At 39.5% G+C, this 14,068-nt stretch overlaps 1 protein-coding gene across 1 annotated transcript in view; it reads right to left on the bottom strand.

The window, feature by feature from the left end:
- Positions 1-3,534: 3,534 nt before the first annotated feature.
- cita (citron rho-interacting serine/threonine kinase a) overlaps positions 3,535-14,068 on the bottom strand; it is a 44,543-nt gene continuing 34,009 nt past the window's right edge. The window contains exons 32-44 of the mRNA XM_015048121.1: positions 13,187-13,356; positions 12,736-12,780; positions 10,603-10,683; positions 10,351-10,486; positions 9,777-9,916; positions 9,541-9,633; positions 9,353-9,461; positions 9,082-9,210; positions 8,874-8,954; positions 8,691-8,769; positions 7,366-7,548; positions 5,689-6,079; positions 3,535-5,395 (exon numbers count right to left, since the gene is read on the bottom strand). Of these exons, the coding sequence (XP_014903607.1) occupies positions 5,372-5,395; positions 5,689-6,079; positions 7,366-7,548; positions 8,691-8,769; positions 8,874-8,954; positions 9,082-9,210; positions 9,353-9,461; positions 9,541-9,633; positions 9,777-9,916; positions 10,351-10,486; positions 10,603-10,683; positions 12,736-12,780; positions 13,187-13,356 (1,661 nt within the window). The 3' untranslated portion in view covers positions 3,535-5,371. The remainder of the gene's footprint in view (positions 5,396-5,688; positions 6,080-7,365; positions 7,549-8,690; positions 8,770-8,873; positions 8,955-9,081; positions 9,211-9,352; positions 9,462-9,540; positions 9,634-9,776; positions 9,917-10,350; positions 10,487-10,602; positions 10,684-12,735; positions 12,781-13,186; positions 13,357-14,068) is intronic.

Below are 14,068 nucleotides of genomic sequence, written 5' to 3' on the forward strand. Positions count from 1 at the left end.
CTGAAGGTTGGATAGGATGAAACCTGCTGTAGCGTTTATGATCCGGTTCGGTCTCTTTCTGCGTAAACTACAGCAGAGGTGGACAGGAAGCAGTCAAACCTCCACTGAATGCATGAAAAGATAAGTGAGCAATATTATTTTAATCAAAACACTTGACTTCATGACAATTTTTTTTTTTGGTCCAACCTAAAATTTCGCTTTATTTGTCCAAGTCAAGACCTAATACCAAATACCAATAGCACATTTCCATTGCATAAGTGTATTCGTCATAGTTAGATATATTTTTTATGAGTGATGGATATATATACTGCTCAAAAAAATAAAGGGAACATTTCACTTTAATTTTGTGTGTGGCTCCAAATCCAGGCCTCCATTGGTTAATAAATTTGATTTCCATTGATGATTTTTGTGTGATTTTATTGTCAGCACATTCAACTTTGTACAGAACAAAGTATTCAATGAGAATATTTCATTCATTCAGATCTAGGATGTGTTATTTGAGTGTTCCCTTTATTTTTTTGAGCAGTGTATATTTAGATAAAATTCACCTAAAAATCAACTTGTAGATCTTTCATTAAAATCATTATATTTCCTATTTTTATTCATTTTGGTTCAGATCCTTGTTTGTGGTAATCAGAAACCCTGATCAAACCAAAATAACTACCAGACACTTACTGCCAACATACAATAACTACATCACAGTACATCTGCTTGTCTACATCTGTAAGTAATTGACACTAAAATGTCTTCTTAGTACTCACAGTGAGAGTTGTGCCACAGGTCTGAGACTTAAAATTAAAACTGCTGTGACTAGACTTCAACCTCATGTGTTAAAGTGCGGCGCTGCTACATTTATACGTTTCTGCCATCGATCAGACAGCGACGCTCTCGTTTTGCTGCATGAGGCTATCTGATTCTTAAACAGAACTTTTTAAATGTTTCTATGCTACGTCATCGACTTTAAGAGCTTGTCCTGAATACATTTTCTTCAAAAAGCTCATTAGTTTGGACAGTGTGTCAGAAAACAACGAGCTACATTCCATAGGTGGGGGGGAAAAGGTTCACAGCAAAACGTGTCTGAGAATCTACGTTTCAAAGATTTACACTTATTAAAGCTCTGACAACTTTCAGCCTGGTGAAGGCTGGAAATTAGCCCTTATGAATTCAGACTCTCACCAACAACATCATAATAAACTCTTAATTTGATAGACTGATACAAGCACCAATCATTTTTGTTCCCTTTGGACAAAGGGATGAGCTTTACCAGGTCATTACACGTAATTTACTGAGCTGTCAGGACTGAGTTAGAGCCAAACTTGCTCACATTTCACACCAGCTTCTTCACATCACTGGTGTTGGCTTAACTCTCTCCCCTAACACAGTCATGTAAATAGTGTGACACATTTGCTTACTACAACCTGAATGCAGCTGCTGTGATTCAGTCATTAAAGAAACTATGGAGTGATTTATTTTGTTTTCATTTCCAAACAGACAGTAAAAACGCAGCCAGGTAGTAGTTTTTGTTGGGGATTTTCAAATCACACTAAAAACTGTACAATTCTTCTAATTGTACAGTCAATTTGTGAATATTTGGGTTGATGACATCAGAAAAGGCACCAACTATGGTGAAATGATGACAGGCCGGTATATTCTGGCACAAACCATCAAATTTTGAACCTCAAGTAGACGAAAAGCAAGCAAAATGACAAAGATGCCCAATGATGAGCATCTATTTTAACATGCCAATAAAGAGCAAAAAAAGCAATAAGAAAAATACAGAAAGATACACTCAAAAGAAATATGATCCAATCTCTTAAGGGGAAGCCAAGCTTCATCTAAGGAGCGTTGTTGTTAGCATAGCAGAGCATTTGAAACAAAGCTCTGAGGATGTCATCGGCAGCAGGCGCGACATACTGAAGTGCGACACAGTCGACACTGAACACGTCCTTACAATGTGCCACGTCTCAATGCATCATTAGCGAGTCATCCGGTGTCACTTGAGGCTCCGCCGGTCAAGAAAAGCGTCAGTGTGTGAAAATGAGCTAAGCGGGCCGGGGTTAGGAGGTGAGGCCACAGGTGTTTCGTCTATATAAGGCGAGGCGCTGAAAGGCCTTCCACGCACCCGGGCCTCCCACTGTCGCGTACACGCTTGTGTGGATGAACCTCCTAGCAGCTGCCAAGCAGTATCATCTCACAGCGTGGCGCATACAAGGAGGTCGGATTTAGGCAAGTTATTGTTAACCAAAGAGACACACGGGGTCGTTAAAACTCTCCTTCTGTGCCCCTCTTGGATCCGAGCAGCCGCTGCAGCCACCGGGGCCGAAATGGCAAGCCATTGTCACATCGACTGAATGCTGAACACCTAAAAATAGAGCAGCCTCTGGAGCACAATGGGCCTGGACAAAATGGCCTTTTCACCGGCTGTCTTCAAGAGTCTGGAAAGCAGGAGTGACGAGGAAAACGGCTCCTGCTGTGGGACACTTTGGTCTTCTTTAGAAACGCATAGGTAAATCTAAAATCTAAATATAATTGAAAAGTACATTTTCATGTCAGTTCAAAAAGTGAAAGTCAGATTTCTATAAAATGGCATATTTTAAGCAAATTTTAACCTACTGCAAAGTATTTCCTTACCGTTTAGATTTGGAAGATTTACTGCATCAGTGCAGGTTGGCATAGAACCAGTCATCTTATGGTTGTCCACATCAATATCAGTAGACGCTTTAAAGGTTGCTGGCCAATCAAGGCGCCAAGTTGTACTAAAAAATGAAATATGACAGAGGGAAGCATGAACTGTTCTCAACTTTTCCTGGTAGGTAGCTGAGCTCACTTTGGAGCTCAAGCAACTTGATTCACAGAATCAAGTTCTAGGAGGGTTATCGTGCGCAAAAGTTATCCTTGTTGTGCATGCTTCTCTTTTTTTCTTTCCACTCGACTTTCCATTAATATACCTGGAAACCGTACACAGAACATCCACCATCGATAACTGTGACCTTCTGTGGGTAAAGATCGTCAGCTAGTCAAGTCAGATCCTCAGGACTGAGTACGCCATAACTTTAATGTATTAGACATTCTTTTAAACTTTGTTTTATTCAAATTTTGTGAAATACTGATCAACATTAAAGAATGCTGTTTGATACTGAGAGTTTGCTTTGTGAACAAATTACTGAATTAAACTAATTTCAGATGATATTCTAATTTACTCAAGCACACTACAGACCAAAAGCTATGAAGTAACTTCAAGTTATGATCAGACCGTTTCCACCGATATGCACAATTTAACAAACATTTATCAAACAGGAAAAGTCCCAAGCAGTAAAAAAAAATGTAAAAGAAAAAAATATATAGTAAGATTTATTTTTGATGTATTAATTGTTTATTTGAACCCAAGTAAACCAATCAAAGTTGGACATTTTTGTACAAATCTGAAGTTTCCAAACTTTAGGCTTGTAGTGTGACTGTAAAGGAGAAGAGCCAAGTTGTTTTCCTGCAATTTATGACAGCAAAACACACACAAAAAAACAACAATGCAAATCATAAGTGAAAGACAATGGTTATAATACTTAATATTCTGTGACAAAATCTCTACAGGAAATGCTAATTAAACATTTGTTAGCAGACATCAATATCATATCCAGCATAAGAGCATTATGATCCGGAATATGTAAAGCATAAAGACGATGAAATAGAAAAATAAAAATTAAAATATGCGGGCAACCCTTTTGTACAGAGTCCTGCAGAGACCAGCTGAAAATGTGTGCAATCTGTTGCATTTTGTTAAACACTGGTAAAATCAGCTCCATCTTCTTGACTTTTAATACATTCAGGAAGGAAGGGTAAAGTTCATAAAGGAGTTTAAAGAAATTCCAGAAATAACTTCAAACTGAGCGCCTTACTGCCGAGAAGGAAAAACTGGAGAAGTCAAAGTGAGGTATCTCATCTGCTTACATTCAAGAACCATGACTGAAAACCGATGTTCAGAAATGAATTTGTCTTTCGAATCAACATGGATGGGTAATTTTACTGATCTTCTCAATGATGTGGATGTCTCAACTCAAAATAATAATAATAAAAGGCTAGGATTTAGTCATCGTCACATGACTTCACTGAGCAGATAGTTCACACAAGGTAGTTAATATTTACGTGCTTTGTAAGGTTGTGGAACTCGATGAGGCAGAAGCAGAAGACAACACTCCGTTTCGTTTCAGATATACATATCCATGCCGTTTACGAATCAGGAGAGAAAGAAAACAAAAACAAAAAAAAAATCTTTTCCATCTTCACTTTGAACATTTTCAGTTTATATACAACAGTAAGGAACACTGTACAAAAAGAAATGCTCAGGTACTAAGGTTTTAAACTCCAAACATGATTGTTTCTTCTTTTTTTTTGTTCTTCATTCCTTCATATATGATTCAGTACTGAGATTTTTTCCCTTTTTGACAGATGGAAGTGCATACACGAGTCAGATCCAGATACAATCACTCACTTGATAAAGACGCGTTAAAAGAATACTCATCGGACATTCAAGAGGACTATTTTATCACTTTGTTCTTTAACAAAAATAGACACGGCTTTTTCCAGCCTTGAAATTCCCTCTCAGAATATATATATAAAATTATGTCTCATCTATTTACACTCAGATTGTGTTCTGAAGGATTAGAAAGGTACTGCTCCATCGCTGCTGGGGGTGTGGGCTGTGGGTAGTGCATTTTTTTATTTATTTTTTTTTAGTGTTGACCCGTCAGGAGGGCAAACAGTGATCCAGGGCGATACTGAACTTTTTCTCTGCTTGCTTTGCGGCCGCGGCCCGTCAGGCGTGGACTGATGACCAGCTGAAGATGATTGTAATTAGCTGACTGTGTGTGGAGGCCATGCCCTGATCTGTAGTTAAGGAGTTTGAGGAGGAGCGGAGCCGAATTTAATGATGTTGATTTTAGCCAGTTTAAACCATTCATCACTGGTGGCTGCGGATGACTTTAAGGTTGGGTTTCTATGACTGTGCTTATGTTGTAGTAAGCAGCATGTGAAGGTGTATCTGAAAGTACCAAAACCAACCAAGTCCAGACTCGATGTAAAAACCCACATCTTAGCTTTTTCCTTTGCAAATTATTAACATGTGCTAAAAACGTCATAAAAACCAGGTTTATGTGGCCAGTATGACATTTTGTTCTTCATTGAAAATATAGCCTAATCTGAAGGACATCTCTTTGTTTTGTCTAATACTACCTTTAGTATCCGACAGCTACGGTTGGTTTTCTGTGTAGGTACTTAAGTATAGGCAGTGTTTCAGGACGAGTCTGCAACGTTCTCACTGGTTCTTTGAAAAAGATGAGTTTCTCCTTCCATGAAGGACGTGTGGCTCCGCTGATTCTTAGACGGATGATTGGTCCCACACCTGCAGGAGACCAAAAAAATATGTCTTAGCATTTTAAATGTTGGAATATTTAAGAACTCTTGCAGATGTTGATTTTTTTAAAATTACACCTGCAAACTTCAAAGTGCTTTATTCAGGGTTTATGTGACAGTCTAGGGCTACACAATATTAGGAAAACATGCACTTGCTTCACCATGGATTTACTAACAGTGTCCTCACCACCAAGCTTTAGCATCTTAACCACTAAAATACACATTACGTGTAAAAGGAGAAACAATCTACATAGCATTATGTACTTTATCCTGTTGACGAACCTTGTTGACGGGGTTTATGGGCGTGCGCCCAGAGCCGGTATGAAGTCTCTGACGCTCCTCGAACCTTCCAGGTGACCTCTCCCTTCGAACGTCCATCATCCGGCCGGGGGAGCGGTCCATGCGGGGGTCAGCCATGGCCCTGCCAGGGGAACGTTCTAGCCTGGGGTCAGCAGCCATGGCCCTGCCGGGAGACCCGACTATCCGGCTCTCCAGCATCCTGCCGGGGGACTTTTCTCTCTCCAGCGGGCGGCTCGGAGACTTGTCCCGCCGGAACTCCGTGCGGGCCTCTCTGTAGCGGTGGGGCGTGCCGGGGTCGCCGTGGACCAGAGGATTGGCGGCGAGCCTTTTGGAGATGTGCTCATTGTAGGAGGGCGGCCCACGCTTATTGGGACTGCGGGGAGGAACCCAGGTGTAAAGACAGACATGGTGCATCGTTAAGTGAAGGAGGTTTAAAGTCTGGGCTCTGCTTGGCACCGGGAGAGTCTGGACGTGGTGATGGGGAATGGATTTATGCTAGCGCTAATTGAATCGGCTAACAAGCGCATTGTTGTTTGTGATTAGAGGCGACTGAACCCATCAGCTCCGTTTAGGCTGCTGAATTGAATTTAAGTTAGCGGTTGACAACAAAATATGGAGCGTTAATGAAGCTTTGCACCAGTCAGCGCAAGAACAGCAAAAACATTTTTTTATTTTGAAGTTTATTATCGAGATGAGGCATTTCAACAAATCATTTAAAAACAAATAATACAAAAATTATGATCTGTGACAGATAAAAAATGGACCACCTTTCCTGCAAAACAAAACAAATGTAAATTTTTCATTAAAACATTCGGAGCATCACCACGTGCGGATGCCACCTGTGCCAGCTAAGCCCAGTGACCCATCAGCACCACATACATGAACCAGAACCAGTGACTGGAAACATCCCACGGCTCTAAACTTGTTCTGAGCCACACACAGAACCTCGTGTGCAGCTGAAATCAAAATACGCTGCATAAAGGCTCCAAACCTCGCCTTGCTTTGCTTTAGGTCAGCTAGCAGGACCAACATTATTCATCCTTGATAAATGCCAAAATAATGAAAAAGAGTGTACATTTTCCTTTAATGTTAGCTTAATCAGAATAAAGGACATATTTGTAAACTTGAATCTGGCTTTGGATGTTGCTTTAATAGCTTCAGCCTATCTGAGCAGCATTTCAGCTCACACCAGTAAAGGACTTGTTTCACCGTGGGAAAGGACACTAATGTTCAACAACAATTTTACAAAGTCCTTTGCTGCTGCATGTTCCTGCATTGTTTATATCTTTCTGTAATTAAACAGACAAATATGGAAACTTCATATTGCAAAGCTGACCTAAAACAAGACATTTTAGGTGCTGAGAAAAAAATATATATATATTTTAACTAAATGACTAGTTAATCAAATCTCAACAGCCAAGAAAAAGAAATTACATCTTTTTGTTCATCTTTTTTTTTGGGCAAGAATGTTGCTCCCTTGTAATATTACAAGCTCTTAATCTTTTATTCTGTGTTTTGTGAAAACTGAAGGCAGGAATTTAATATTCTGTCTGTTTTGAAAATGGATAGCACATCAGAAACACGCCAAAATTCAAGAGGATGGCGTGTCACTAAAGCGGTCCCTAAATGAAAGACATAAGTGAAGGCGAGCTCTCTTACCTCTGTCCCGAGCCGTTGCGCTGCAGATCTCCTCCGCCTTCTTGACTCTGCACCAGGTTGCCTTTGCAGCAAATGACCCGCAGTTTGTTCTGGTAGGATGAGGCCAAGTAAATGGCCCCAGAGGAAATGGCTGGGCCAAGGTAACGTGGGTTTGGGATGTCCAAGTGTGCATACGAGTGTGACCTGAAGAGCAGGGAAAGCAAAAACTATTTCAAACAATGACCGGAGCATTTCCTCACTTTTTCTTACAGAACAGCAAAAATATGCACAACTTGTGCTGTTCTCCAAGTTTGATTTGTAAATGCATTTTAAATGTTGCGTCATTTGGACTGAACCAAAGATGCAACATTGAAATAAATAGTCTACAAAAAGTGACAGAGCAGACTGTACTTCTGTCAGTGTTTATAACAGGATGCTGTACATCGTCTATAAGTCTGCTTTGGCGTGTGTGATCCCTTTTCCAATCTTCATATGGGAGAGCAGCATCAGAGCCAGGGACTTAAAAAAAAGCTTAGCAAGCTGATAAAGGAGGATCACTCTGCACATAATCTGCTGGGGCTCCTGTGCAAAGGATTCTTCATAAACTTAACATCATTACAGACGACCCAGAGGATCCTCCTCATCAGACTGTGTCTTCAGTCGCAGGCTACTTCAGGTTAGCTGTAATACTGACCACTACATTCCTATCCACAGCCATCACCGTTTGTAACAACTGTAATAATGAGCTACAACATTTATTTTTTTCTTTTAGAATTGAATCAGTTTCTTTTTACTTCACAGCTGTGCACTATGTTTTGTCAGTCCCTGTAACTAACATTTGAAATCCAAAGAACTAAAAAGAAAATTGTATAGATTAAATAGATTAGATCCTCAGACCTGACGTTTTGGAGTATACACTATACGGTGTTTTACTGTGAAATTTAAGAACTACAATTCAGTTTTATTTTCATTTTTAGGTCTTAAAACAAAAAGGGGGATTGAACCCCCCCTCCATCTTTTTTCAGGGGAAAAGATCCATAATTTCCTGTCTAGTGGCAGAAAGAGACTGCCTTTATACATAACTCATTTCTGATCCATCACATAAAATCGACGCTTCCACGAATTTTCAGATTTTAATTTGTAAAAGCCAAATTAAAAAAAATGAAAACTATGCATCACTTTTGCTTCCACTTAAGAGTTCTGCACTATATAATGTTGGTTTAACATATACAATTCCAAAATACATTAAAGTTTATTACCAAAAGCTGTATAAAAAAATAAATAAGCCGTAAACATCTTTCAAAATCAAAATGGCAACAAAATAATAATAAAAAAAAAACCCTTACCCAAGAGCAGCATGTCCCTGAATTTCAATAACATCCAAAGAGTTGAAGTAAGTCACAAACAGGTAGGGCTCTCTATAGGCTGGAAAAAACAACATGGCATTCAACATTATTACTGTTTTTTTTAATCCTTTAAAATCAATTACAATTCATCCAAACGAGACACTCAAACTGGTTGACATTTACCAAATGAGAGAGGCAGACGGCTCCATTTGATATCGTCTCTTCTACTTCTGCGGCCATATGCATCAACAAACACACCAAACTCTGCAAGACAAAAAGTTCATAAGTTAAAAGACCCAACAGGAAACACCGCCTTTCCACTTTGGTGGTAATGTTGCATTGTGTTTTATATATATATAAAACCACATAAATGAATAAACAAATGTCAAACCGTGGAAACAGAGCAGGTACTCATCCTTCTGTGGGGCTGTGGTGACTTGGATGATGGAGATGGGAAAGCTGTGGGAGGACGCAGCGAAGACGGCCGAAGCCAGCGTTGCGTCGTTTTTATCCAAGAACTCTGCAGAAACGAATCCCCAGAGATATTTAGCTCACTCGGGTGTGAACGCTCAAACGCTGCGGTGACAGAACTCCTCTGCTGTGAAGCTTTGTGTAAAACCATCTGGTTATAAAGAAATAACAGCTCAAATTAAGACGCGTACCTTCCAGCACATACTGCTTCATCTCGATCTCGTAGAACTTATTTGTGCCAATTATGATGCTGTATCCAGTGAAGTGAATACAGCTGCACGGCTCTGACGTCTCAATCTCCTGCGAATGCAAACGGAGAATGGATCAGCATCCTCTTTAAGTTCCCACACCGAGCAGATCTCCCACGCCGTCCGTTCACCTTTCTGATGCAGAACTTGTTGAGGCTTTCATTATGTCGCAGGATGGTAATCTTGTTAGGCATCGCAGCACAGATACAGAGTCCGTTATCGATCTGCAAAGACAGGGCAGTTCTAATCAGGACAGAGGTAAATATCTGCAATCGCCGCTCTGTTGTTCCTGTTGAGATCAGCTCGATAGCTGACTGGGTGACAGTCCGCCGGGGCTCGACTCCGTTTACGCAGCAAATGGTCTCACCTTTCCAGAAGAGAAGAGGTGGCATCCCTTCACTGTCTCAAAGATGAAAGGGTTGAGGTCGGGCTGAGCTGGGAGATGGGACTGTGACAAAGACTGTTTCACCTTCTTGATCTCCACCAAACACAGCGCTCTCTCTTCCCCTGAATGACATCAGCAACACCAGGCATTATAACGCGTACAAGGAAATGCCCATAAATTGGGGGTTTAGCACGTAAATTTATGGATTTTATGCCTTTAGTTCCAACAACTAATTATTAAAAAAAAAAAGAAGAAACAAACAAAAATAAAAACACACAAATGTTTTTATACATAACTTGTGTCAATTTCCATCTTGATGCCTTTTATATATATTATGGGAGGAAGAAGGATTTGGCCATGTAGTTTGGATATGAATCTAACCAGAGAAGTAATGCCAATCAAATAACGGTTGCTGATTACATTATAGCTGTTAAAACCAGACTGCTGTATTACTTTTGCTGCAGTAGGAATGATTGTTACTTTTCTCTTAAGTAAAAACAATCATTTCACAGTGAAAGTGCTTTCACTCAGTTCTCATACAACGAGAATGTCGTACCAGTGATCATCAGCAGCTTATCAAGCTCCCTCAGGATCTGGATCTGGAAAACTGAAGTCAGTCCAGGGATGTGCGTCAAAGAGTTCTTGATGACGTTGAGAGCGTACAAACCCTCCTCAGAGCCAACGAGAACAATCTGAAGGAGAGGATGAGGCAGGCAGTGAGGAAAATGGAGTAGTCAGGCAAATTGACTCACCACAAACATGGTTAGGAAGCCTCTTTTTTTTTTTTTTTTTTTTGTGGTTACTGTACCTGGTCTGTGAGAGGTAGGGTGCAGTTGATGTCCAAGCGGTCATCCCCCTCCAGCTTCAGCAGAGAGTTGCCCAGAAGTTTCTATTAAGACAATAAACAAAGGAAAACCAGAAAGGTTCAGAAATCTGCAAATTAGTTGAATTAGGGGCAAGTAAACTCAGAGCGTGACAGCCGGAGAGCTTTTACAAACAAAATGAGCAAAGCACTAATATAGCAAGGCTTATTTCACATACAGGCATGAAACACACAATTTGTCATACCTCCAGTAAACCAGTTAACTTTAATCTTTCCAGTTTTTTTTGTAATTAAGTTTTAAATACATTTCATTATACATTATCTATCTGTTGCAACTGAAAAGAGAAAAAAATAGTCAAATAACCAAAGATCAACAATGCAAGTCTTGTATGTGCTAAATGCTGCTCTGCAATATTTCTTGTAGCATCACTTTTACTTTGCATAGTGAATCTGGAGGTCTAACAGAGCTCAACATAATAAAGCCAAAGAGATGCAGTGGGGGGAGGAGCTTCAGACAGAAGGACAGCTACACTGGAGAAAATGATGAGGGAAAACTGGATAGAAAGTAAAGTAATTTAGGAAAAAGCCCTTATGTGAAAAAACAGGGAAATAAATAAAAAAACAAGCCTAATATGAGATAATCTCGCAATAGTAAAGTCTGTAATCAGAAAAACATTTAATCTGGTCAAGATTATGAAGCTCCTGGCTGGAAATGAAAACACAAATTTTACTAGACTGTCAGCAATGCAAGACTTTGTGTGATGTCAACAAATGAGGCAATAATTCGGGGACGCACCAATAAATGGGGTTTTGACCAGAATGCGTCAACCTTTTTTATTTCAGCTTGGCCTGTGACCAGCTGGTCAGAACATCAGTTCCTCTTGCACAGCACAAGTAAGAGGTACAAGGTTGTAGCAACAACTAAAATAGTGGAAATGTTGTTACTGAATGAAGATTAAAAAAAAAAAAAAAAGCTACTCTGTATTTTTTAATGATATTCTTAGACCTCCCTGTGGGTCATTTAGGCTGTGAGAGAGTTGAAAGCTTTCAGCAGGTACCAGGAAGGTTAAACACAACACAGCAAAGTTACTTTGTTTTGAGCTCTAAACCTCTGTTTCACATGACGGATACTGAATTTGGAAATGTTAGCAATGTGAAAATCTTGGTTAAGGCAAGTCTTTTCAGTTTGTTCCTGTACTTTCTCAAACAGAAACAGTTGTTAGAGTAATGCTAAACATGCCAATTGCTAATCACTCCAGTTGTGTAGCTTTTAATTTGGCAGTCGACTCTGGTAAAAGCCTCAGTTTTGCACAAACTACAAAGCTGTGGGTGAATGTTCTTATCCCAGTGTGTTATTTAGCAATAGCTCCAACCTTGATCAACAAATCAGTAAATTTAGAACTTGATGTCACAAGTCTTATGTTAAAGTTAGAAACATAAGACTAACTTCAGCATAAGTTAGTCTTATGAAGCCAAATTCATAAGAGTAACTTATGGGGGGGGAAAAAAACAATTATAGCAAAATCTAGATTTATTTCATTTTTACTTGGAACTGTTATAACTCTTCTTTCAGTTTTTTTTATTTGGCTGTGAACACAACAGTTTGATAGTAGAGGTTAGAAGGTAACAGAAATGTAATGTTTAGACACAGGAAGTAGAGGCAGGGGCGCCGTATTTGGAGAGAAGCTGAAACAATTCAGAGCTAAGCTAGCATTACAAAGAAAGCAGAAGATGGGAGGAAATGTTGCAAAAAACAGAAAGAAAGGAACAAGCACCAGCCCATGATATCTGCTGTTGCAAAAACCGATCATGTCGTGGTTTACCAAAAAGGGCTTTAGCACAGCTTTTGCAGGAGCATGCAGCACAGCATACGCTAAAATGTCTGCCGCAGCATGTTCGTGTCCATGCGTTAATGTGGTTTATATCACTGAAAACGTATGACGTACGACTGTTTTTTCGAAGGCATCTGTTCTGGTCAACCATATTGAGTAAGTGACCCTGGACTGTGCTGACCTCAACTATCGTGCACACAGTTTTAATGAATATTGGGAACAGCTGACACATGCTCAGTCGGACGGACGACTGAAGCCCAAGCGTTCGTGCAGCCACTTACTGTACCTGAACCAGAGGTGATAGGTTCTTCTGTCTTTTAGAAACGCCTGCCTATAACATGATCCACATAACCAGGTTGAATGGAGATAAACGCACACACACGATCGCAGTCACACATGTACCAACCAATTTATTCACAGAGGAGGACAACAAATAGGTACAGGATGAAAATATTGAACACATGCAAAGAGAAGAGAGAGAGAGAAAGGAGAGAAAAAAAGAAGTGAAGATGCTGGGCTGATGAGGAATAAAAAGCATCTTAATTCATTTTTTTCAAATTTTGCCCCAAACAAGACTAAGATCTTTGGATTTGGTTAAAATTGGTCTAATATTAAGAAACCAAGGACTGGTTTCACACCTGTCGTTTACAAAAGTATTTACATATTGAGCAGCACAAAATCTTAAAAATAATGTATGAATATTTAAACTTATACTTAAATGACAAAATTACACTTACCGCCTCAGTTTCTGCTCTGTCTTTAGACCCGCGGCTACCGACCACGACAGACTCCAGCACTGCCACCCAGCGCTGCTTGTCAGGGAAGCTGGGAGCCATGAAGTAGAGGCACTGGCCCGGCCAGCATGTGGTGTGAGGATGGGACTCCAGCTTCAGCACGTAGGGAATGTCTGAGAACGGGTGCAAAAAACAAAGCAAAATAAATATATATTTATATACCTGTATTTGGACGCCAATATATTTAAAGATTCTAAAAATCAGAAACCCAATATAAATGCTCAAATGACAGAATACCTTTAAAAAAAAATACAAATGTAATTTCTGGTGAGGAGTAAAATATAAATAGGAAACATCCACATTTATTGCCACTTGAAATGGCTAAATCTCACAGGAGCATCATGTCAGGAGTAAATGGTCAGAACATAATTACTCAAGGAGGTTTTCCATGTGTATGAAAGCATAAGAAGAGTTTAGGCATGAAATAATGAAACTCCGATTTCACTGTGTATAACAGGGTGGTTGAGGAAATTGTGACCTCATTCGTAAAAAAAATGAATTAATTAATGAACAAAATAGAGATGATGTAGAACTGGACCTTTGAAACAGGCTGCCTGAAATCCCTTAAATATCTCACAGATGAAAGTTTAGATGGCTACAATAAGTTTTAACCAACATGAGTAAAATGATCAGTAAGGCAGCAGGTTGTCCCAACGTCTTCCTCATTCAGAATACAAACTTTCATTGCTAACTTTTGTTTAAGGAGCCAAACAAGGTAAGAGTTTAATGATCAACTGTAACTAAATCACTATGTTTGTTTTTTTTAGATATATACAAGTTTACACATCAATATTTGAAGATTTCTCAAAAAAAAAAAAAAAAAAA

Source organism: Poecilia latipinna, unplaced genomic scaffold (genome assembly GCF_001443285.1).
Source record: "Poecilia latipinna isolate Pla-1442-1.1 unplaced genomic scaffold, P_latipinna-1.0 Scaffold861, whole genome shotgun sequence".
NCBI lineage: Eukaryota > Metazoa > Chordata > Actinopteri > Cyprinodontiformes > Poeciliidae > Poecilia > Poecilia latipinna.